The sequence below is a fragment of the Neodiprion virginianus genome, chromosome 1, assembly GCF_021901495.1.
Source record: "Neodiprion virginianus isolate iyNeoVirg1 chromosome 1, iyNeoVirg1.1, whole genome shotgun sequence".
Taxonomy (NCBI): Eukaryota; Metazoa; Arthropoda; class Insecta; order Hymenoptera; family Diprionidae; genus Neodiprion; species Neodiprion virginianus.
The window spans coordinates 33,384,007-33,406,851 of NC_060877.1; the positions used below are offsets into that span (position 1 = coordinate 33,384,007).

At 37.3% G+C, this 22,845-nt stretch overlaps 3 protein-coding genes and 1 long non-coding RNA gene across 8 annotated transcripts; 2 read left to right on the plus strand and 2 right to left on the minus strand.

Moving 5' to 3' along the window:
* Positions 1–1,696: 1,696 nt before the first annotated feature.
* On the plus strand, positions 1,697–11,922 carry LOC124297325 (polypeptide N-acetylgalactosaminyltransferase 5-like). 4 transcript variants are annotated; one of them, XM_046748366.1, is made up of 8 exons: positions 1,697–1,867; positions 2,477–3,327; positions 4,838–5,156; positions 5,368–5,545; positions 7,363–7,543; positions 8,304–8,542; positions 8,654–8,788; positions 8,873–11,922. In XM_046748366.1, the coding sequence occupies exons 2-8, from the start codon at positions 2,730–2,732 to the stop codon at positions 9,020–9,022; spliced, it is 1,800 nt and encodes a 599-aa protein (XP_046604322.1). In that variant the 5' UTR covers positions 1,697–1,867; positions 2,477–2,729; the 3' UTR covers positions 9,023–11,922. The 4 variants fall into 4 exon arrangements, with proteins under 4 accessions (XP_046604322.1, XP_046604238.1, XP_046604405.1 ...); XM_046748282.1 differs by lacking the exon at positions 7,363–7,543 and adding an exon at positions 6,093–6,273 and having other exon boundaries at positions 1,699–1,867; XM_046748449.1 differs by lacking the exons at positions 1,697–1,867; positions 7,363–7,543 and adding exons at positions 2,162–2,298; positions 6,093–6,273.
* LOC124297512 (60S ribosomal protein L37a) lies at positions 11,920–13,269 on the minus strand. The gene is made up of 3 exons (XM_046748670.1): positions 13,128–13,269; positions 12,404–12,532; positions 11,920–12,096 (listed from the first exon to the last, which is right to left on the minus strand). Exons 1-3 carry the CDS (start codon positions 13,128–13,130, stop codon positions 11,950–11,952), a joined length of 279 nt encoding a protein of 92 aa, XP_046604626.1. The 5' UTR covers positions 13,131–13,269; the 3' UTR covers positions 11,920–11,949.
* A 135-nt stretch (positions 13,270–13,404) lies between these two features.
* LOC124297231 (ATP-dependent DNA/RNA helicase DHX36) lies at positions 13,405–19,712 on the plus strand. 2 transcript variants are annotated; one of them, XM_046748154.1, is made up of 14 exons: positions 13,405–13,487; positions 14,028–14,591; positions 14,742–14,931; positions 15,025–15,199; positions 15,282–15,430; positions 15,507–15,639; positions 15,724–15,919; positions 16,103–16,367; positions 16,472–16,764; positions 16,845–17,271; positions 17,349–17,557; positions 17,753–17,835; positions 18,207–18,298; positions 18,533–19,712. In XM_046748154.1, the coding sequence occupies exons 2-14, from the start codon at positions 14,237–14,239 to the stop codon at positions 18,633–18,635; spliced, it is 2,670 nt and encodes an 889-aa protein (XP_046604110.1). In that variant the 5' UTR covers positions 13,405–13,487; positions 14,028–14,236; the 3' UTR covers positions 18,636–19,712. The 2 variants fall into 2 exon arrangements, with proteins under 2 accessions (XP_046604110.1, XP_046604026.1); XM_046748070.1 differs by having other exon boundaries at positions 13,426–13,612.
* A 1,643-nt stretch (positions 19,713–21,355) lies between these two features.
* Positions 21,356–22,369, minus strand: LOC124296932 (uncharacterized). Its single transcript, XR_006906481.1, has 4 exons — positions 22,242–22,369; positions 22,001–22,112; positions 21,608–21,818; positions 21,356–21,529 (listed from the first exon to the last, which is right to left on the minus strand). It is a non-coding gene; the product is annotated as an uncharacterized LOC124296932 (long non-coding RNA).
* Between the last annotated feature and the right edge of the window lie 476 nt (positions 22,370–22,845).

Genomic DNA, 22,845 nt, shown 5'->3' on the forward strand with positions numbered 1-22,845 from the left:
AAATAGTACTATGAATCATGTGAATTTCACGCGGTGTAACGGAAGTACTTCGAGCCTCGGTATAGACGAATACGATTACAAGTTATATGTATACATGTAACGATATTCTATTGTTCGCGAAGTGAAAGAGTTATCCCTATACATGAGGTATACCTATGCGCAAGCATAAATAGAAGGTCATTCACCGAACAAGGCCACGAGCCCATTTTATCGCAATGTATATTATAAAAACATTAATGTATAATTATACATGTTAATGTTTGCTCGCAATTGTATAAACATGGAGAAGTTGGACCATCTCTAGGAACATATGATCACAGCTGATTTGAATTACTTCGACCAATCGAACAACGTTCGTCAAATGTTTAAAAAACAAGCAGACATTTATTTATAGAACATCCAGAGGTCTCGCAGGCTTGATATTAAGATTCATTCCAAATTTGTGGGTCCAATAATTATCGGCGAAAATGATAATGCTATACGTGAAACACGTTTTACCGGCAAGCTGAATAAAATCGAGGACGTTCGGCGACCGCTTGTAATATATTTTTGACGTAGGCGTGGAATTTCTTACCAACTCGACGATGTCTAACAGTATTGTGCGTATACGTATAACGGGATTTAGGCATAGGTAGTCTTTATGATATACTCCAACGTAACAATTGCGAATAAATGAGAATAGTAATTGCACGTCCAGGTATGACCATGCGAATATTGCAGTAACAGGATTGCTTTGACCGGTCAGCTGCTATAAAATCTGTTGGAAAGCTTAGAGCATAGTATATTTATACGTGTGTCGTATGCCTGCACGCGTATATACGTCTAGATGTGAGATTAAAGTAATTGAAATAAATGGTAGATTTGCGATTGAGTTAAACAAGCCCGTAGACATAATATATCCCTATGTATAAGTTCCCAATGCAAAAAATTTATGGCTTATGGATGTTTGTATGCATATTGTACATACATCGGTACTCAAGGTAAATCAAAGGCTCATTTTTCAACTTCAGTAATTGCATCCGATCGATTACATTCAATTTCTCCATTCATTGAGTTCCGATCTATTTCGCATTGTGTATTGAATACTACTGATAGATTCGAAATTCGAACCCTCTCGCGGTATCAATCGCATACGCGTTATAATAACGAGTGTATAAATAAGAACGCGAGTCTGCGTAACGCTGGCCTTTTCGAACGGTGAATGGGAATTGGGACACTGGATGAAGCCTACATTCCATCTGTAAAAAATAACAACGTGTTAACTTTGCGCAGCTTTCTCTCTCCGTCTGTATCCTCCTCGTTCGAAAATCGGGGAGCTAGTTCAATTTATTGAACTTTAAGTATGTGTAAACTCGCGCGTAATAACAGACCAGAAAACGATAAGGGCTTCTGCTCTCTGGCGGATGGGATCCAATACTACGCGAGCCGAGTGCAATCGGTTTCAAAGGAACTGAAACCTGCTGAAAACAGCTCTGGAATTTGGAAAAACGAACAAAGATCTTGTCGCGAAATGGAAAATCTCTACTGAATTAAAAATATTTGTAAATGAATAAAGAAATCAGCGACGCTCTCGTCCCTGCGTTCGGGCGAAAACCGACAGATAGCGCGGGCGTAAGGGACGCGAGATTTTCGGCCGAGTAAGCGAATCTACGTTGGTCTCTCAAACAGCGGTCCTAATATATTTGCTGTTTCGCAAACGAAAGACAGCCAGCGGTATCAGGCCTCGTTGCTCGTTCGTTGGGCGCAGGAAGCGTTCAGCGTTGCCACGAACGTCGAACAGGTGCCCCCACCTAATCACCGCGGTGGAGGTGCGTGTTGGATCGCTATGTGCACCTGCGAGTTTCATCGCTGCGCTACTAGGTCATAGGTGTGTATTAATGGTTGTATAAATACGGGTGAAATAAGCATTGTCTAACAGCATCGGGTCGGTTAAATCGGTGGTCCGATATTATCGCGGCGAATGAGAAACATCCTGTAACAGATGACTCGCGCTCCAACTGTCAACTTTCATTTGCCCGTTTCGCGTGGAGCCCGCAGCTGCGGACCGTAGTCGGCATTAATATTAACCTGATGCCCGTTACTCTTCGAGCGTGTTTCTGACAATACATTGTGAATTGCAAGACCTCGTATCGTTCGGCTAATCATCGATAAAAGTACGATCCGATCCCTATCTCGGGGTTTAACTGGCGATTGATTGAACATCCATTATTGCGATAGTGACGCACGGTGTAGTAATCCGCGTGCGTGTGCAGTTGCACATCAGTGAGTGACCAGTGGGCCGCGATTTTGCGAACCAAGGTACGCGGTCAGCGTTCGATTTACACGGGTAACCTGAATTAGACCGAGTGAAATTCGGATATATTGTATTAGAATTAGTCGCGTCACTCTTCGTCGTTCTTGATTGCAGATCTTCTTCACTCACAATATTATTTTCACTTCGTTTAATCACTTTGACGTTTGCCTCGATCTGTTACAGGTTACCACGAGTCGTCATGTGACACCGTCGACGACCCTATCAACATTGTTCAGTTGTGACTGTTCCTTTATTTGCCACCCTCCCTAAACCCCCCCTCCCCTCCCCCACCCTCCGACCCTTTCTCGATACAACCAAGCGATAAAACATTCTACCTCTAACAGGTAGCACTGCTGAAAGTAATGCTCAAAACAATAGACATCGTCTAGTACACCTCGTGTTAGCAACAAATAGATCAACCTAGTGACACGTCAACATGTTTCGTTCCAAGATTCGTCTTCACACGTGCCGTGTTATTGTTATCACATCTCTGGTATGGTTCCTTGTCGGTGTAATGGTGCTAATGTTTTACTCCGATTGTATCGGCGGCTCTGGATGGGGCTGTCCTGACAATAGGCAGACTGCGACGCACCACAGAGAGCCTGAAGCAGCTGAGCTGGTCAGACGGGATGTGGAGACGTCTGAGATCAGTAAGAAAAAATACAGACAATCTGATCTGCAGTTGTGGATGCCTGCTAAAGTCGTTAAAGAGTCTAAAGGCAGTCCCGGTGAACTTGGATCTCCGGTTCACATTCCATCGGAGAAGGATGCCGAGCAACAAGAGCTCTTCAAGCTTAATCAGTTCAATCTAATGGCTAGCGACATGATTTCGTTCAATCGATCGCTCAAAGACGTTAGGCTTGATGGATGCAAGAATAAGAAGTACAACAAGTATCTTCCGACTACTAGTATTGTTATAGTTTTTCATAACGAAGCTTGGAGTACTCTTCTTCGTACTGTTTGGTCCGTCATCAATCGATCTCCGAGAACTGTTCTGAAAGAAATCATACTTGTTGACGACGCCAGTGAACGAGGTAAATTATGGTTTTAAGAGCAACTTATTAATGTTCTCAGATACAGTGCCTCGTAGGGCATCCTATTGCAATAGCTGAAGTAACAAATTTGAGGGCAGGTGCAAAATTGGGAAAGTGCGAAGAATATTCAATTGGATCAGTAAAGAATGTTTCTTGACCATCAACTTTTCAGCTTAGTTATATTTACAGACTGTTTTCACAAATAGAAAAGTCATATACTCTTATGTGTTGATTCAAATGTCATTCAGTTGATCAGCTACATCCCGCTTGTCTTATCAGAAAACACTTCTGTGGTACTTAAAATATTTAATGTGTAGATTTGTTACTTGTACAAGCATTGAATATCAGCATTGCCTATCAATGTAATTTTTTTCATGTAATTTTTTTTCACTAAAAATGATTTCAACAAATCCTTTATAAATGATTTCTATGAAAATGTAGTCACCACGTTCAGAAATGTGACATTATAGCAAAGGTAACTGAAACACAATATTTACAGTTTTGGTCTCAGCATTGCACTTCATATTTTCAGTATAAACTTTTCTATTTTAATTTGTTCATATTTTCGCAAACACGAAATGCTGCATCCAAACTGAAATACATGTTAGTCGCATCGTAAATAATGCAACACTTGCAAATTAATCAAAATTGTTGAGCATTAAATAATCTTTTCTTCACTTACTCCTCTTTCATGAGTAAAATGTTGCAGCATATGGTACACTAATCGAGTGTTTTACTATGAAATTGAGATATCCTGTTAACAAGTTAACTTGATTATTACTTATTCTAGAGATTTTCAAATCTCATGGACGTATATAATGGTATATAATAGTAATATAATACACCTTGCATGGTTACCAAATTATTTAAACTCTTTTTGTATCTTTTGTGAGCATATTTTCGTACAGAATTAATTTATGAATCAAACAACATTTTTCATTACAACTGGCGTTCTTGTTATGAGCAATGTAGCAAAAACGTGTAAACATTTAGGATTTATAAAATAGACAAGTGCGGTAAGAGTCTTTCTGTATAAATAATCAAGCCACCGATAGAATAAATACTACGTCAAGAATCACAGAAACTTGTTTGAAACTGGATATTTGTAGGTTTTAAAAAAAGTAAATGTGATAATTATACGGTATATTGTGACGTGGTTACTTGAAAAATTCAGCCTACTCAACTTCAATAACAGTTACCTGTAAAATCAGTTCTAGAATAACACGCACATGGAGATAAGAACTTTTCTTCATATTGTGGTGATAATAAGCTGCAAATAATTAAATTCTTATCACAGTACACATTATGACATTACAGAATATTCTAGTACTACTAAAATTTGTCGCCTTTCCCACATTGTTGAAAAATTACATAAAATTCAACCTGCAATTGTCAAATCCTTTATTTTATATTATTGCATTCGGTACCTACAATTTCTAAACATTCCTGTGTCTGATTAAAGGTCAACATCGCGATATATATTTTTTGATCTGAGTTTTTATTTTTTCAGAACACTTGAAACAGGATCTCGAAGACTATGTAAAAACCCTTCCAGTCCCCACATATGTATATCGCACTGAGAAGAGGTCAGGTCTTATTAGAGCTAGACTGCTTGGGGCAAAGCATGTTAAAGGACAAGTAATTACGTTTTTGGATGCTCATTGCGAATGTACAGAGGGCTGGCTGGAACCGCTCCTGTCACGAATCGCTGACGACAGGACCACTGTAGTGTGCCCAATTATAGATGTGATTAGCGACGACACGTTCGAATATATAACTGCCAGTGACATGACGTGGGGAGGATTTAATTGGAAATTGAATTTCAGATGGTAAGTGAGCAATTCACCAATTACATAATACCACGTCCGTGTCTGAAGCTCCGTTTTCAACTACTCTGCATAGGATCTTCTGCAGAATGTGTAAATCAGATTCGGTTTGATAAATCCTACAGGTCGGATGAGATGAGGGATTCATTACTATCTGGTGAAAACTAGCTGCAGTGTAATCAGTTGATCAGAATGTTTGTATTAATCGTTACAGGTACAGGGTTGCTCAGAGAGAAATGGAACGGAGAAATGGAGATAGAACAGCCCCTCTTAGAACGCCGACGATGGCCGGAGGATTGTTCTCAATAGATAAAGACTACTTTTATGAACTTGGTGCTTACGACGAAGGTATGGACATATGGGGTGGAGAAAACCTAGAAATGAGTTTCCGAGTAAGTACAATTATCAGAATTCATCAATCTGCTTTGGCCTATCAGTAATTTAGCAACCGAGAATTGGAATCTTATCATGTGTTGATACCCTGCAACTGAATCTCTTGAAATATCTGCTCTTATTCCGAAATTTCATATTCAGTGTTTGGAAATATAGTCAACAAAGAAATTAGCAAAATAAGCGTATGCTTTTTCTTTAAAAATACTATCATATTTTGTTATCATAATTAAATGAAAAGTATCTTTCTGGCTTATTTTTCATTTTCCTATATATTCTAAAATTCAAATATGATTGTACGGGTGTATAATTGAAATGGTTTCAATATAACAACCCGTAGAAAGAGTTCAAGTAAACTCAAAGCGCACTAAACATTACATCAAAATTTTACGACTAGCAAAAATCCTGGAGAATACTGTTAGCTAATACCGTAAGCAAATGATAACTTCGGATAGAAAGGATGACGCCTAAGGTCAATATTCATGGGAATTACTAATCAAGGGATGTAGGCATCTATTCATTATCTGTAAAGCTAAGAGTTCCTTGTAGGTCTGGCAGTGCGGCGGTATACTAGAAATCATTCCTTGTTCGCACGTGGGACACGTATTCCGTGACAAGAGTCCGTACACATTCCCCGGTGGTGTCAGCAAGATCGTTCTACATAACGCCGCTAGGGTAGCTGAGGTCTGGATGGATGAGTGGCGAGACTTTTACTATGCTATGAACCCAGGTTAGATTACTACATTTGAATACAGTTTAACCGGTTGGTATACCTAAGCTAATTGTGCTAACGGAAATTATTAACTGTGTTAATATTTCTCATGTTCGCAACAACAATACTTTTCACGCATACGTGGTTCTATTTTTTATTCCGACTGTCAGTTTTATGAACCTACTGTCAGGAAGTTACATAACGCATTGTTCGCGTACCAGTTGTGCAAGTGTAAATATGTCAATTACAGATTTCAATCGTAATTTATATGCACACTTCATGACACCATAACGTTGTGAAATCACAGCTCTACAAAATACGTAAAACTCTCACCATTCTGATATTGATTGTATCGAAAAATAAAACGCAATATCAATACTGAAAAGAGAATCAAGAAAATTCCAGTGTCTACCAAGCCTACGCAAGTCTTGGCCAGTTTTTCCCCAGGCAAATACTTGCCACTATAGGTCTTCTTTCACAAGTCAAAAATATTTATTGTACCTTCTACTATTTTTTATGAAAGTGATGTGTCTTGAAGTTCATACTTGGAATAATTAAGGTGCTCGCATTTATTCACAATAGAAGTATAAATACAGAAAGCTTCATGAGCGACTTTTTCGTCCGTGTGTAATAAGATGACAAATAATAATCAATCATAAACAATTTCTCTACAAGTTGCAGTTGAAGAATGTAATACAAAGCAAACTCGGAAACGTACACATAACACATTGCGTTAATAAACTTGTTAAATAATTCTGTACTATCATACTTCCACATAAATTCTTAAGCTTTGCGAATGATCAAGTTGTTCTTATCATTAATGAGTTTGGTATTTCAGGTTTAGTATTAGAAAGTTTTGAATTTTTTGAATGGGCATTAAATAGCGTCTTAACCATTCATCCATCCAACCGACTAACTCACCCTGGATTCCTTGTATTGTAATAACAAGATTGACTCATGTATGTAGATTATAGGTGCTGTTCCGAAGCAGCAGAGAGAAGATTACTTTTTATTTTAAAACATTTGGTTCATATTTTTTACTCATATGTTTGTTAGGCTAAGCTAACAAAGTAAACTCTAACACACTAACAGAAATGAGTTGGTTAGATATGGATGTGTGGTGGGACATTGGAAATAGCGACATGTTCACACGTTGGACATGTATTCCGTAAGTCAACCCCATACACGTTTCCTGGTGGTACAAGCAAGATAGTCAACCACAACAATGCACGACTTGCAGAGGTCTGGTTGGACCAATGGAAATACTTCTATTACAACATTAATCCAGGTAGCACTAACACCAGATTTGCTGAGCATCTCTATGTGACTGCTGCCTTGCCTGTCTCCAGCATGCCTCTTTATGTCAACCTGCCAGCATGGTTCTTGCGATTGTTACCACTCCATTATTATTTTAGTCTTTGAAATGACTTCTGTTGCAAAAGTTATTCAGTTGCTTTTTGGGTCAACATCACCGCTAGCAGTTTATAATACAAAAGAGCATTGTATATGATTTGTTGTCAAATACTGGTGATGCTTTTAATTTTAAAACATAGCATGATGATAAAATTCTTTCGTATTTTTTTTTTTTGATGTAGCGAAAACGCATTTTCTTAGAACATAGGCCAGTAAAGGAATGTTGTTAGTATCAACAAGGGGAACAATCCTAAGTAATCTCGTTCCTATGATACAGTAAGTTGTGAGAAGTGACGAGATAAAAAATATGCTCAATTTAAAAAAAAATGACCACTAAAAGAGGCTATACTTGTCATACTGCATTCAGTTGCTATTATTAGATTGAGTATAGCAGGTATTTGAGTATTTCGCAAACAAAGAATTACAGAGGGAAACTTGCTCTTTTCAGGAATTGGACTTTTGGGTACTTCTAAGTCTGTTCTAGTTTATCCTGTTCATCATTCGAACGAATTAAGCACTTTCACACTTCATACACAACTACTTTCATGATGCGATAGCAAATCACAGCACCAAAAAATCACTAGAAGAGACTATCCTAGCATGAATAATTTTAATATAACTATGTTTGTTTACAGGTGCGCGTAGCGTAACTGTCGGTGATGTTTCCGAGCGTTTGAAACTGAGAGAAAATCTTGGCTGCAAAAGCTTCCGATGGTATCTTGAAAATATATATCCAGAATCTCCAATGCCATTAGATTACTTCTACCTAGGCGATGTCAAAAACGTTGAAACTGGAAACTGTCTTGATACCATGGGCAGAAGAACGGGCGAGAATGTTGGCATCAGCTATTGTCACGGTCTTGGTGGTAACCAGGTACATATGAATATAATTTGACTACTGTTGAAAAAATTCTTCAAAAACAGGACTCAAACTTTCACCAACTTCTGAAAAGTCATACTCATTGACTCCATATTTCCACCCTAGGTATTCGCCTATACCAAGAGGCAGCAAATTATGTCAGATGATATGTGCCTTGATGCAGCAAATCCACAGGGTCCTGTAAAAATTGTGCGTTGTCACGGAATGGGGGGCAACCAAGCATGGGTTTATAATGATGAGGTAGGTTCACTGTTGCAGTATTGTCCATTATTCTTGTACTGATAATTAGAGGACCAGAGTTTTGATATTTGAACATTTTTTCAGACAAAATTAATTAAGCATACAAACACTGGATACTGTTTGTCGAAACCACGACCAGGAGAACCGACTCAGCCAGTGCTTGCTATATGCGAATCTCACAATCCTGGTCAAAAATGGATAATGCAGAGCAAATTTAAATGGCAAGCCAGCTAATACCGGGCAGTGAACGAAGCCAAGAATAACTTGCAATAATTGTTGATCCATTAACTAAATTATGACACAAGGAATCAACTCTCGAATAGAGCTTTTGAAATGGAACCATAAGCAAAGTTCTTATGGCTTCTGTGTAGATCACAAGCGGATAGTGATGCAGTTAAATCATTAAATAATAATGAAATGGACTATAGTTTTAATCGACCCCTGCCTTCGTCCGAAAGAAGACAAATGTATGAGTTGATGAATCTTTTAGGGCTTATTTAGTGTTTATAGCAGTAATTTATTACTGCAATTTTTTACGGTTTGCCTTAATAATTTCGGCCGAGAAAAAATCACAAAATTACAAGTCGCTGCGTACAGTATAGGGTGTTGCGATGATCTGTTACAGTGTGCAGGCAGAGCAATTGAGTAAATTTTTCACTACGCAGAAGAGGAAGCATATCAGACAACTGTTATAAATAAATAATTGTTGACATAGACATTAAATGAGACATATTTGTTAGTTTGGGATGAGTGCAATGACGAAGTTTGTTAGTTCTGTCCTCTAAATTTTGAATGGATGCGAAATAAACACGTGTAATTGTCACAGATGTCTTTAACCAGACATCGAAGTGCAAGCTACGTCATTACTTGTTACAAAGTACAGTTAAGTACTCGTTGTTATAGTGCAGAAAAGGAGTTCTGGAGCTTTGTATCAATAATAATCAAACCTCCATAAGAATCTGCATTTAAACGTTTTAAGATATTGATTCGGGGTTCTTCTAAAATTTAGAGCCCGACATAGATCGTCGTTAACGACCATTAATAGCAAAATTAAATTTCCCGTGATAAATTCTGATTTCTCTTGTGACTGAACAGTTACATGCTTTTTGTACTGATTTAAAATATTAATTACAAGGGATGTACACGACGATAGATGAACACCGGGCAAATAAATATTTAACTATTGGCAATAACCATTGAAGGTATTTAGATACGTTCATTTGTATTTGTTTATGAATAACATCGTGTATGATCTTGAAACTCTTGATATTTGATGGATCTATACAGCTCGGCAAATTTTTTAATACTTATGGTGATGGTGCAACAGTTTACAATTTACAGCTTGAATATATTTAATTATTCGTTTTAAGACTGCAGTATTTATTTTTGTACAGCCCAAGAATTGAGTTATATAATGTAGGTAAAAAAAAGTATGAAGGAGCTAAATTTTTTAATGTATTTAATCTTCTCGGATTCTTAAGTAGTAACTTTGTTGTAGCTCTATATACGAAGATCAGTATTTCGTGTACCCCCTCGCAATCTATTGATGCCTGGTAAATCGGAATTGTTGCTATCCCAATACTGCAGATTGATGGCCATTCAACAAGCCTTAGCATTTACGGACAATGTTCAATTAAACGGCCGGTAAACCCAAGATCGTTGCCACTGTAATCGTACCGCTATCAACCTTTGAATTTTACAACGAATATTTCAATTTTGCTGCATTTTTCTTACCATTTCTAATTTATGAGGTATCAATCAATAATCCATGCTGCCATGCCATGCCATGCTGTGCTGATACAAAGGCCGTTAGAATAATACGACTTTTGATAATTTAAAAATATTGCGTTTCATTACTTTCACACGGTGATCATGTAAGGTCGCACGGCAAAAATTTTTAAACCTTCGAATTTTCAAAATAAATGGTACCCATAGTATGTGTGTGAAAAATCTAATCTTCACATGGATCACCCATTGCTCAGTTGATCTTGTACCACAGTGTTTTCAACTAAATCAAAGCTTTTCTTTGAAGCATTCTTAGATACTAAACTAGAAAACATTCCTGACATACAAATTTGCTGATGCTAAATAGTTGAACATTACGTTTAGAACTGTACAAGATGAAGTAAATGACTTTTCGTTATTGTAAAGTACCTAGATTAAAGGTTTATTGTAAAGACTGTTCATTAAGTATTTGCATTGCAAACAGCTATTGATATTGCAAATATTTTCGCATTACTTCATACATTTGTAGCTTGCGAGTGAGTCTGATAGGCAGTGTTGAGGTAAATCTGATAAAGTGAAAAAAAAACTGTTAAACAATTTCAACAATTTTCTATATTACACATACATATATGAAGTATGTTCCATTTAAGAGCGTGAGACTTTCCTCCATTCCGGTACACTTTCAACTATATGACATTAATATAAATTGTCCATTGCTTTGTAGAGAATTATGACATAATATACAATACAAATCTTTGTTATACATCAAATTTTTCCTTTTTTCATGTATTAATCAGAAAAAATTGAATTCCAACTCCCGAAATCAAAGACTCAATTCTCATATTTCTGTAATTGTTAAACCGACTTATTCCTTATTTAATACTATTTCGATCTCGCTGGCGACATTTTTGTGCCTGAAATTGTTGTATAATTGTGAAAGGATTCACTTAGAAAAACATAGTATTTCAATAGGATTTTAATGACAGTACGGTAAGAGTGAAAACAAAACTGATTACACCAACTATCCCGAGGATGTATTTTTTATTAAGCACATCAGAACATTACATTGACTTCTAGTGGAATTGTGTAAACATTAAACAAAGTTGATGCTGCTTTGAACTCATATTATAAAGTTATATGGGGTACAGGATTCTTTATTATTTTAGTTTGTCAAGTTTTGCATTCATATTCAACAACTCTTCTTAAAAATTGATGAGTTCAACCCATGACAGGTATATTTTCTGCTTATTGTCAAGATTTTATTTCTTAAATGTGCTATAACATTTCTTCAAACTTCTTAGAGACCAGGTTTAACCTGCTTTAAGCTACTTTATTAGGCAATACTCAAGGATCCTGTACCCTTCGAGGGAAAATGAGAGGCAAGTTAAATAAACTGAAGTTCAAGATTAGTTGGAATAGGCGTTTATTGTTTAAATTTACTGTTCCTTAACTTCACGCAGACGACGTACAGCTGACCTGACTGAAGCAGCTGCTGTGGTTGAATAAACCCAAGCACCTCCTGCTACAGTCCTCTTACAACGTTTGCAAGACCAAATACCAACTACACTTCGCTTCATCGCATCCTGTGAAGCAATGAAAAGAGTTACGATTAAAGTCTGTATTATAGAGTAAAAAAGTGAAAACTTGACAGTGATATGGAAGAAGTTTGAAATGTAACTTAAGGCAATTGTTGGACATCTTTGTAATTGAGAATTCATTGTGTTTGGCGCTCAACTAATAGCGAATTCGACTTACAGAAAAACAAAGCAAACTGGGGAGTTTGCAGTCAATGAAAAGGCAAGCAATTTAATCAAACTACAATTACTCTACACTTTTGCTGGAAGTCGAGTTAGTCATAAGTGGATGGTTTTGAACAAAAGATCTACTCACCTTGCCACAAAACGTGCAAGTGTATTTGCTGTGTTGTGTGATTTCCATTTTCTTGACCATCTTTCTGAGGGAGGCACCATAACGGGTACCATATTTCCCAGTGATTCCAACCTTCTTTGTACGCTTGGCCTGTAATATAAGACATGACGAATTAAGCATCCAATTTCAATCTTGAAACTCACACTGTAACTAAGTAACGAATCGTGGGAGAAAGATAAACAGTAATGAAGCACATATTCGTTCAGATAGCTGGATATTATTTTGAACGCAATTTAATCAATTTATTCGATCAAATTTTGTTAGCAATTGTAAACATCGATAATAATGTGACACCATGTGAAGGAGGTAAACCAATTCCCCTGACACTGGCATTTAGCTTGAGGAAGGCACCATCAAGATGAAATTGCACGTTAGTATTGCACTTTAAAATTTGAACTATAGCACTTTGACCACTTCTAGGCACTTGTTACCTTACCGTATAGGTAAAAAATTTGTAATCATTTGCTGAAAAGTAGAATTATGATAGTCACATAACCACACATGAGTCAATCACGAGAACCTAACCTAACAAAAATTGGGCGATATGGAAAACTCGTGAATTTGTGAATCTGGTCATAAAATATTGTCATGAATTAGTATACGAGCGTTTTGAGTAAACAATGCTTTACGACATGTAGCATATTTTTCACCGATTTCATATTAAATACACGATTGCCTATCTTACCATTTTGTACAAGTTCCGACGACCGTCAAAAGAACCGGAAAAAGAGATGTTTTGCTATGAGTAGAGGTTTGGGGGAAACACGACAGTACCAAAGTCAAGACCATTTGTATTTACCCAGATTTCGAATTTTATCCGTGACTTAGTAAACAAGTATTAAAATCCTGCTTGAATTACTAGAAAAAATTTAATACAGTTGAAATATATACATTACAATGACACATTTTACGATTCGCAGGATTCAACGATACAAGTTTTCTACTACGTGAGTCCGACACACAGTCGTAACTCATACGGCAGTACACGGCAGTATACGGGCACCTGTCCTATCGTATCTTCGCTGACCTGTCTGACGTGAGATACGTGCGTAAATATATTTAAAAACTAATAATATTCGTAGATATAAAAGATGTCTTATCGACATGGACGCGGAGTAAGAAATGCATACGGTTCATATCGTCAAAGAGAGAATTCCGACGATATTAATGGTAACTTTCACAGTCGACTACTATTTTTAGGTTATGTTATATTATGCTTATTGAGATCATATCCTATTGTTTATAATATTTATACATTGTATTACTTTACAATTAGCTTTATTTGATTATGAAACAAATATATCCGTGCGGAGTTGTGGATTTCACTATTATTTACCAGCGATATTTTGCAACGACCTGTATTTGATGAGTTTTGAGACACATCCCGTTGTATTTTGTTATAATTCAAATTCACCGGATTATTATTAAATAATTCACATGCACGGATGTAATGCCTCTAGTGTAAAAAATATGATTCAAATTCAAAATTTGCTGATTTTACTCAAGTTGTATCACTTAAAAATTAAACAACTATACCTCTATGCTTAAATAGTTGAATATAACTTGATATTCATTTTGTCCACAGATGGTTCCAGCTACAATGCAGGAAATAGACAGAGTCGCGGGTCAGCTCAGGGGAGCCGTGGTAGAGGTCGCGGCGGTCATCCCCCATGGCTAAAAGGAAAAGAGATCGGGCTTTATTACAAGAAAAAAGCACAGAGTTCGCAGCAACCGACTCATGCCATTAGATTAAATCCGCACACTGAAAGAAAAATTAAAAACCTGTTAGAATCGATGCCAAATACGAATTTCAGGCCAGCTTCTGGGACGGGAATGTGCGATGATATTGATAGCAAGCTTAAGGCTAGGTACGATCACATAAATGACTCACATTTCAAAAAAAATTTCCTGGAAATTGTGTCTGGTGATATTCAGCAAAATCTTACAAAGTCTATGCTTGCTAAATCAAAGCTTGTCCAAAACGATACTTACGACAAGAGAGCAATTGAGGAACACAAAGAAAGGGTCGCGTCGCCTGGTTATCAAAAAATGTTAAAGTTCAGGGAAAAATTACCTGCTTTCAAAATGAGGCGGCAAGTCTTGGAGCTCATAGAAAAGAATCAAGTTGTAGTGATAAGTGGTGAAACTGGTGAGTGTTTTAATTATGTAATACATACATTTTGGAAGGAGATATGTTTCAAAAGTTAGCATTTAAAAATAAACCATCAAGGGCAAATTCCTTGATAATATCATTCTAAATGATTTCCCTACTTTTCTAAGCTCATATACATGTTTTCAGGTTGTGGCAAAACGACCCAGGTTGCCCAATTCATTCTAGATGATCAAATCGAGAGAGGAAATGGAAGTGTCACAAAAATTATTTGTACTCAACCAAGGAGAATTTCGGCTATATCCGTAGCTGAACGAGTCGCTACAGAGAGATCAGAAAGGCTTGGATGTTCCGTTGGCTTTCAAATTAGACTTGAGAAGTAAGGATTCGATGTGACAAATAACCTTATTTTGCTGATTTGACAAAAAGTTCTACCTTGAAAGTTGAATTAAAAAAAAAATAATGTTTTCAGAGAGTTGTGCAGAGATTATGCGAGCATATTGTTCTGTACTACAGGCATGTTATTACAATTTCTGCATAGTAACCCAGCGTTAACTGATTGGTCTCATTTAATTCTTGATGAAATTCATGAAAGGAGCACGGAAAGTGACTTTATTATTACATTGTTGAAACAGATCATTCCACGGGTAAGTCTTCTGAAATGCGAAATGGTCATTTAATTTTGTAGAGTTAAAAGCATCCAGACATCATTGTCTAAAATTTTTGCAGAGACCCAATCTCAAAGTGATTTTGATGAGCGCTACTCTGAATTCTGACCAGTTTTCAAAGTATTACAATAACTGTCCGAATATTCATATACCAGGTTTTACATATCCTGTGCAAGAATATTATTTGGAAGACGTACTCCAGTTTACTCGGTAAGTTGTAAGAAAACCTATCCTTACGTTACTTTCCAGCAACATAACCAGTACTATCTTAAGAATTTTATTTTAGTTTCAAATTCCCTCCTCCTCCTGAGATGCCAAATAATCACAGAAAGCACATGAAGAGGTATAAGAATCAGCAAAAAAAATCTGATGATTTCTTAGATTTTATTCAACCATATTTACGGCATATCGAGTCTGAGGCAGGTACCTTACAAACACTTTAAATATTTCACCTAATAATGAATTATCTGATACATTTCTGATAGTGATTTATATTTACACAGAGAAAATACCCGCAATTTGTTATCGATCAACTTAGAAATCCAGTGAGCGAAGATTTGTCACTTGAACTTATTGCGGAACTGGTTCACTTTATATGTACAAACGAAGGTCCTGGTGCTATTTTGATATTTTTACCAGGAATGACTGATATTACAAAGTTAACGAGAATGCTGCTTGAATCTGGAGAATATCCATCAAGTGAGTAAAGCTGAGAATCTACACAAATAGCTAAAGTTTACTTCTTTATCTAATTTACTTTACATCTGACTAATTACCTTGAAATGAAATAGGTACATCAAAGTATCCGTTTTTTATTGGACTGAAATACGTCTTCCCTCGAGCAGTATGTATTTCAGTGACAGAAATCAATTATTTTTCTAGGTAGGTTTATAGTTTACCCTTTGCATTCACGCCTGCCAACAGTGGATCAGAAACTTGTATTTGAAAGACCTCCGGATCGCGTGAGAAAGATAATAATAGCAACATCAATTGCTGAAACGTCCATAACAATAGAAGATGTTGTGTTTGTTATCGATTCTGGTAAAATGAAACTGAATAAATTCGACACCGATAACAATATAGAAACGCTATTACCAGAACCTGTCTCTTTGGCCAATGCCAAACAAAGGCGTGGAAGGGCTGGAAGGCAAGTTGAATTTGCTCAAAAATGGAAAATTGTTGAAGTAACTCAGTCTTATTCTGGCATATCGACGAATTGTTGATTAAAAATTATATTTTCTGTTCTAACAGAGTTCAACCTGGCAAATGTTATCATTTATATACAAAGGCCAGAGAAATGACAATGGACGAGTATCCCTTACCAGAAATGTTACGAACGAGATTAGAACAAGTTATACTTCAGGCGAAAATTTTACAGCTTGGTAAAATAACGCCGTTTTTAGCAAGCGTAATAGATCCTCCAAATGCAAAAGCTGTCGAACTTTCTCTTCAGCTACTCATGACTTTGAATGCCCTTGATGAAGACGAACAGTTAACACCTCTAGGCTATCATTTGGCAAAAATACCACTTGACCCCAGAACGGGTAAGTAGAATTTATCTTTTCTCTATCATGTAATACTCTTGTAATCGTTTATTCAATTATTATTTTTAATTATCTTCTAGGAAAAATGATAATATTGGGAGCAATTTTTTCATGTGTCGAGCCAGTATTTTCAATAGCTGCCAGTCTGACTTACAAGGACGCGTTTTATTGTCCTTTGGGGAAAGAGGCTGAGGCTCAAAAACGGAAATTAGAACTAGGTTTAGGTCAGTACAGCGATCACATTGCACTTGCAGAGGCTCTTAGGCGGTTTGAAGAAGCAAAAACCAGAGGGTCTCCGGGATTCTTTTGTAGACAGTATTTTCTTTCATGGAACACTCTCAAGCTTTTAACAGACATGAAGAATCAGTTCGCCAAGTATCTGTGTGAGATGAACTTTCTTCACAGTGCAAATCCTAATGATGAACGTGCGAACAAAAATTCAAATAACTTGGCACTGGTTAAAGCGCTGGTTTGTGCCGGACTTTTCCCGAACGTTGCTATTGTTAAGTGAGTCATTCTTCATTCTTGTTTCTAGGCGGTTTAAAAGCTCTTTATTCCACTGTTTAATTCTTGGCTTTTTACAGGTCAGTCAGAAGACACGGTGCAAGCGTTGTTACTCCCCAAGACGGCAAAGTCAAGCTGCACCCGTCAAGTATAAATGAAAAATGTCAATCCTTTCCCAGCCCTTATTTGGTTTACTTCACCAAGCAGTTATCCTCAGCTATTTATCTACATGACACTACGAGTATTAGTCCTATGGGTTTGATATTCGCTGGTCCAAATAGTAAAATAGGTAAGTGTTAGTCAATGAATGACTCCTCTCTTATAAAAAAAGTACCACCAGAAATATATGCTAGTCACGGGAACCATTCCGATTATTTTTTGAATGTTTTGGATTATGAAAGAAATTGCTATAACGTTCCGATTGAACATCGAAATTTGTATACCCCGCAACTTAAATTTTTATACCGACTTTTGTTTGTTACAGGAGAACAGAATGGAAAATGTGTTATGGCACTACCAGGTGCCCTCAGCTTTTTATGTGAACCGGAAACTGCGTTCATTGTTCAGGTAAAACCTCAAATGTCTGATACATTCATTCGGGGACAAGGGTCTGTCCATCAGAAAATGTAAATACGTTTTTAACGGACAAATTCCAGCTGTATTATTGCCACGGCTATCCTGGATACGAGAGAAATCTTTTTGTCCGATAATAGCAATTCACGCCTTGTTTTCAATTTATGCACTTATTCAAAAAAGATATTCAAATTCGAAGAATTTTAAACTACCTGTCGGTTCAACCATACTATGATGTAAAATAATTTTCAATGCCAGCGTATATTTCATGTTATTTAAAACCTGACAGTATAAGCTCTCTAACCGTTTCAAATTGAATAACACGGTAACATTTTGTTTCATTTTTTATTTTTCCGTTGTTACAGAAATTACGCGCTAAGTTGGAATGGCTGCTGGGATATAAAATCACTCACCCAGGGACGATAAAGTGGGACAGTGACGAAGGGGCGGTCTTGAAGTGAGTATTTGATATTGATTCCCCAATAGTATTTTTTTATAAATTACAGTGATTCGCGTGATGAACATTTGAAGATTTTAATGGGGCCAAGATTTTTGGGATATCGAATCAAATTCTTGAATTTTTCATAATTGGGATAAGAAATCTCGAAATCTTTCGCAACCTTCTGTAAGTCTTAGAATCATGGTGATTCATGATTCAACGGGATTTTCCACGGATCGCATTTTATTTCAGAGGTATGATCGAGCTTGTATCGCAAGGTGATGAGGAGATGGGGCTAGAATCTCGTACGTACCACGTGGGATTTGCCAATGAGACATACTCAGATTCTGATTGATAAATATCGATTCATAACGGTTTAATTTCATAAGTATAGGAATAACTCATATATTTGTTTCTTTTTTTCAATATTTTTATTGTGCAAGAAACTTAGATGTGAGTATTATTCTTCAATTCCGCCTAGAACTAGCGCAAAGTGGAGGAATCGCAGCAATTTTCATTTCGTTGCTTGTTCTTGCTTGAATATATATACATGATGATAATACTTCCTTAGAAAAATAAATGTACGTGTATTCCAGTGTTGGAAATAATTGACATTAATTGTTGTAAGTATAGGTAGCGATCAATTGCTAAATGTTAGTTTCTTAACTAAAGACCATTCAATTTTTATCCACCTGAGTCACTGAAAAAAATTAACGATTTTTAATCTTTGGAGAATCTCGAAGTACAACACTCGACTCACGTATTCGGATGTCCGCATCGTCGGGTTCATTGTGTCGAAATAATTAAAGAGTAAAACGACGCTAATTTTTAAATTTTAACCTGCAAAATGTAAGATATTTTTGTTGTTATATATTAAGATTTGATCTTTCTTCGTCGCAAGGCTATTGCAAGTCGAAGTATGTCTTCTTTATGTTACTTCAATAGAAAATGATTAGCTACTGTCGTAGTCCTGATCCATTATCTGTAACCGCAAATTTGCATCTTCAATATACGGTATAGACGTGAACTAAGAATTAGTTTATGTCCAGTGACACAACAGAAGTTGGAATTGTTGAAAAGATGTTACTTTCATTATTCCTAAACCTGTGAGAAAATTCCAATTTTTTTTTTTTGTTATTTCTCGTCTTATTTTCGAATTCCTGTAGTTTTGATATCCTCGCTATTTCTTAACGTGCCTCCGAAAATTGATAACTGAAATTCTTTCGGCATATGTTTGGAAAGATACGTACATACAACTCCATAGAAAGAGATGGATAGGGAGGTCCGTGTCATTCTGATTTGTGATTATGGCGGCCCGCAGGCGCCTGTACTTCAAACGAGCCAATAAAAAGTAAAAGTAACCGTTGAATCGACAACAATATTTCATTGATATTCATTGTTGTTTGGAGCTTTAATATAGAATTCATGTTCAGATGGCGTATTTAATTAATGCAATCCACCGCTGAAACACCTGACTTTCCTACCTGATATGACTGGCTGATTTCCAATTGTATTCCCGACCGCGTATGTTGTTTCTCCCTATTTTTCCTGTTTGCTTATTTTATCATTCTTGTTCCTTTATTTCTGACGTGTCCACCATTCCGTACTGTGACTGACTTGCGGCCAGTTAGCTTCCAGTGAGTCCTTTAGCAACTCAGTCTCAAACTCCACCTTTCCTTTAATATACCGTAAGAATGAGACACTCGTGCGTAATACCCGTGGACTAACTTCAAGCCCCTTTCGACTACAGGGCAAGCATGAAATTTTATCGACCAGAATAATATACCTATCTTTCTTCGCAATAAAACCATAAATTGTTTCCTTATCCTTTCTTCCTTCGAATCAGCAATTCCTGTACATTTATATCCGATGAATTATTGGGTAGAACTCGTATATTCTCAGTATTTGTCCAAGTTGTATGTTAAAGTATTGGAGAATTTACTCGATTATTTGGAATTTGAATTTTAATGTCAACGTAGCTTTAAGTGTTAATTCATCTAATAAGGAAAATATTTCTATATTTTTATCTGTACTCGACGATTAGATTTTTTCCCGTTATCTTTGCAGATATTTTATGAGAAATACTGATGTAATTTCTCTCTAAGCGTAAATAAACAGCGAAACTTCATTTGATCGTCAGACTGAAGATTTTTATCTTACCCTGTGAACAAATGAAATTAATATTACCAGCGCAATTTTTTATTTTTTTTTTATCTAGCATAATGATACACTGACAAATTTATCGTGCTCCTCAAGCCTGATAAAAACTGTTTCGGGAGTCGGAATATTTCATCTTTCATCCTATTATATATTATTATGGTATGAGACCCGAGCCATCTGCCGACGGCCATATTTGCTCGCAGACTTGTTTGATTGACAGCGGATGACATCTATTGATAAAAAGGTCGTCAACCTTTTTCTGAACAGATATAACACTGTAGCTCACGTATAGCGTGACACAAACCCACTCCAACAGTTCAGCTACAATATCGTTATACATTGCGTCTCGAATGTCAAGGCGTATCGCTTATTACACTTACATTATTCTCTACTCGTTATATCGCCGCAGCATTGATTATTCGGCAAGAGTATAATCATCGGCGATAAGCTGAGATTAAAATGGAACATACTTCCTACCATCGATAAGTGTACGGAACGATTCGTTGCGTCGAAAGTGCTCGACGTTTTCTGAATTCAGTCTGTTTCTCGAAGTAGTCAGTTTACGCGGTATCGGGATTTCAATGTATGGGTGTGGCTGAACAATATGGCGCCGACAAGAGTAATCAGCTGATCATTTGCGATGCATCATATATTCATACGCGCTGTTAGGTGCACAGAAAAATTCGTGCAACCTGCTAGGCTCTAATTTCATTGCACTGAGTGAATATATAGCGAAAATTGTAGTCACAATCGACCTTTATCATTTAATACGAGCGGCATACCGTGTATCACTAGGTGGCCTTTTTCGACGCCTTGGATCCCAATATACCAAGAGAAAGTCAACCAATATTTTGTGAATCGTGGCCTTTGAGGAAGATAGTTGCGTGTCGAATTTAGCCGTTTATTTTAATCAGAAGGCAAAAAACAAAGAAAACTTGAATTACTCGTATACGTATACGGGAAATGCGACGACCTCTTATCGGAAGTTGGATTGCGGGTGAGCCGGAAATCCATGCTGATCACGATGAAAGAAAGATCGGCGGCGCATCCTTGCCGTGGGCCACTCGAAACTCAATGCGGATGAAGAATCTGCAAGAGATAAAAAGAGGCAAAAAAGTGGCTTACGGGCCAAACGCGTGATGAAGAGGACTGTGGATGCATCGAGACCTGAACTCCGTGGCGACTATGGATCGGCTGCAGGGGAAGGGAGGTACGATAATTGCGTTTCCTGCGCAGCGTCGTGCATTCTGAGTGGCTTCTGCAGCGTGGATAAGCCGATGCGTCGAGTCGATTTAACCGTCCATAACCCGTCCGTGTGCTCAGGCTACGCCTTGGTGTTCAACTCCTTCGTGCAAGTGTTGCCACTACGCCCGTTCACCTACAACGAATTCACAAGTGAACTGAGACGGTGTGTGATAAGACATATGTAGTGCGAAATTACCGTCAACGTACCAAACCCGGTCAACTGTTACTTACATCAACATGATTGAAGTAATGATTTTATTTGTCAGAATGTAAATTGGATTTTTCACCGAATGCGGGAACAGGATCGGCTGTTACCTGTTACAATAAATTGAAGTTTGCACCTCTCCCGGTATAACTTATCATACGGATGTTCGTGTATTTCGCCGATTTGTTCGAATTTCGGTTCGTTCGTATCCTCCGCTAGTGGCTGTCGACAGTACAGAGCGAAGTAAACAGTTTGTATACGTAAGGTATAAGGTGCCTCTGTGCAACAACACGTTCTTATCGGTTACTGGGTTAGCAGGGCTATCCGGAGCGTGATACATATAATACTTACTTTCCACGCCCACGCCCGACGACACTGTCGAGTCACTAACCTGCAGGAACGCGTCATTAATCAATTTTAACACAATTCACTGAACAAGCGAGTTCGAGCTTCGTTTCACCTGGATGCAGATACGGCATTCCTTCCATTATCGCGAGGTGAATGACGCCGGCTTACGGGGTGCTTACGGGTAATGCATTTTGTTCATTCGTTTTTGTTTTTTTCATAAAGATTCTGAAAATCGTTAATCACGTGGTTCTGAATGCTCCATTCTGTGCATAATGGAGGTGTGCATTTTATTTTCGAAGTACGTAAAAGTGGCCTACAAATATTGCTATACTTCGACGTACGTATGTAGCGATAATGAAACATGGTAAGAACTGATCCCGCTTATTTGAATCAAATGACACACTTTGTTTGAGTCGATAGAAGCGTAGGTACAAGTTAAACGAAGTAAACGAGATTACGGTAGATCTGCAGGCGAGTAGTAGTGACTTTGTCTTACCGAGTGTAAAGCCCAGCCTGCGTCGATTTCGCACTTATGATGTAATACAAGCCGTTCGGTATAGAGAAGACGTTTGTTCAGTCACTGATATGAAATTAGCACGAGTATTCG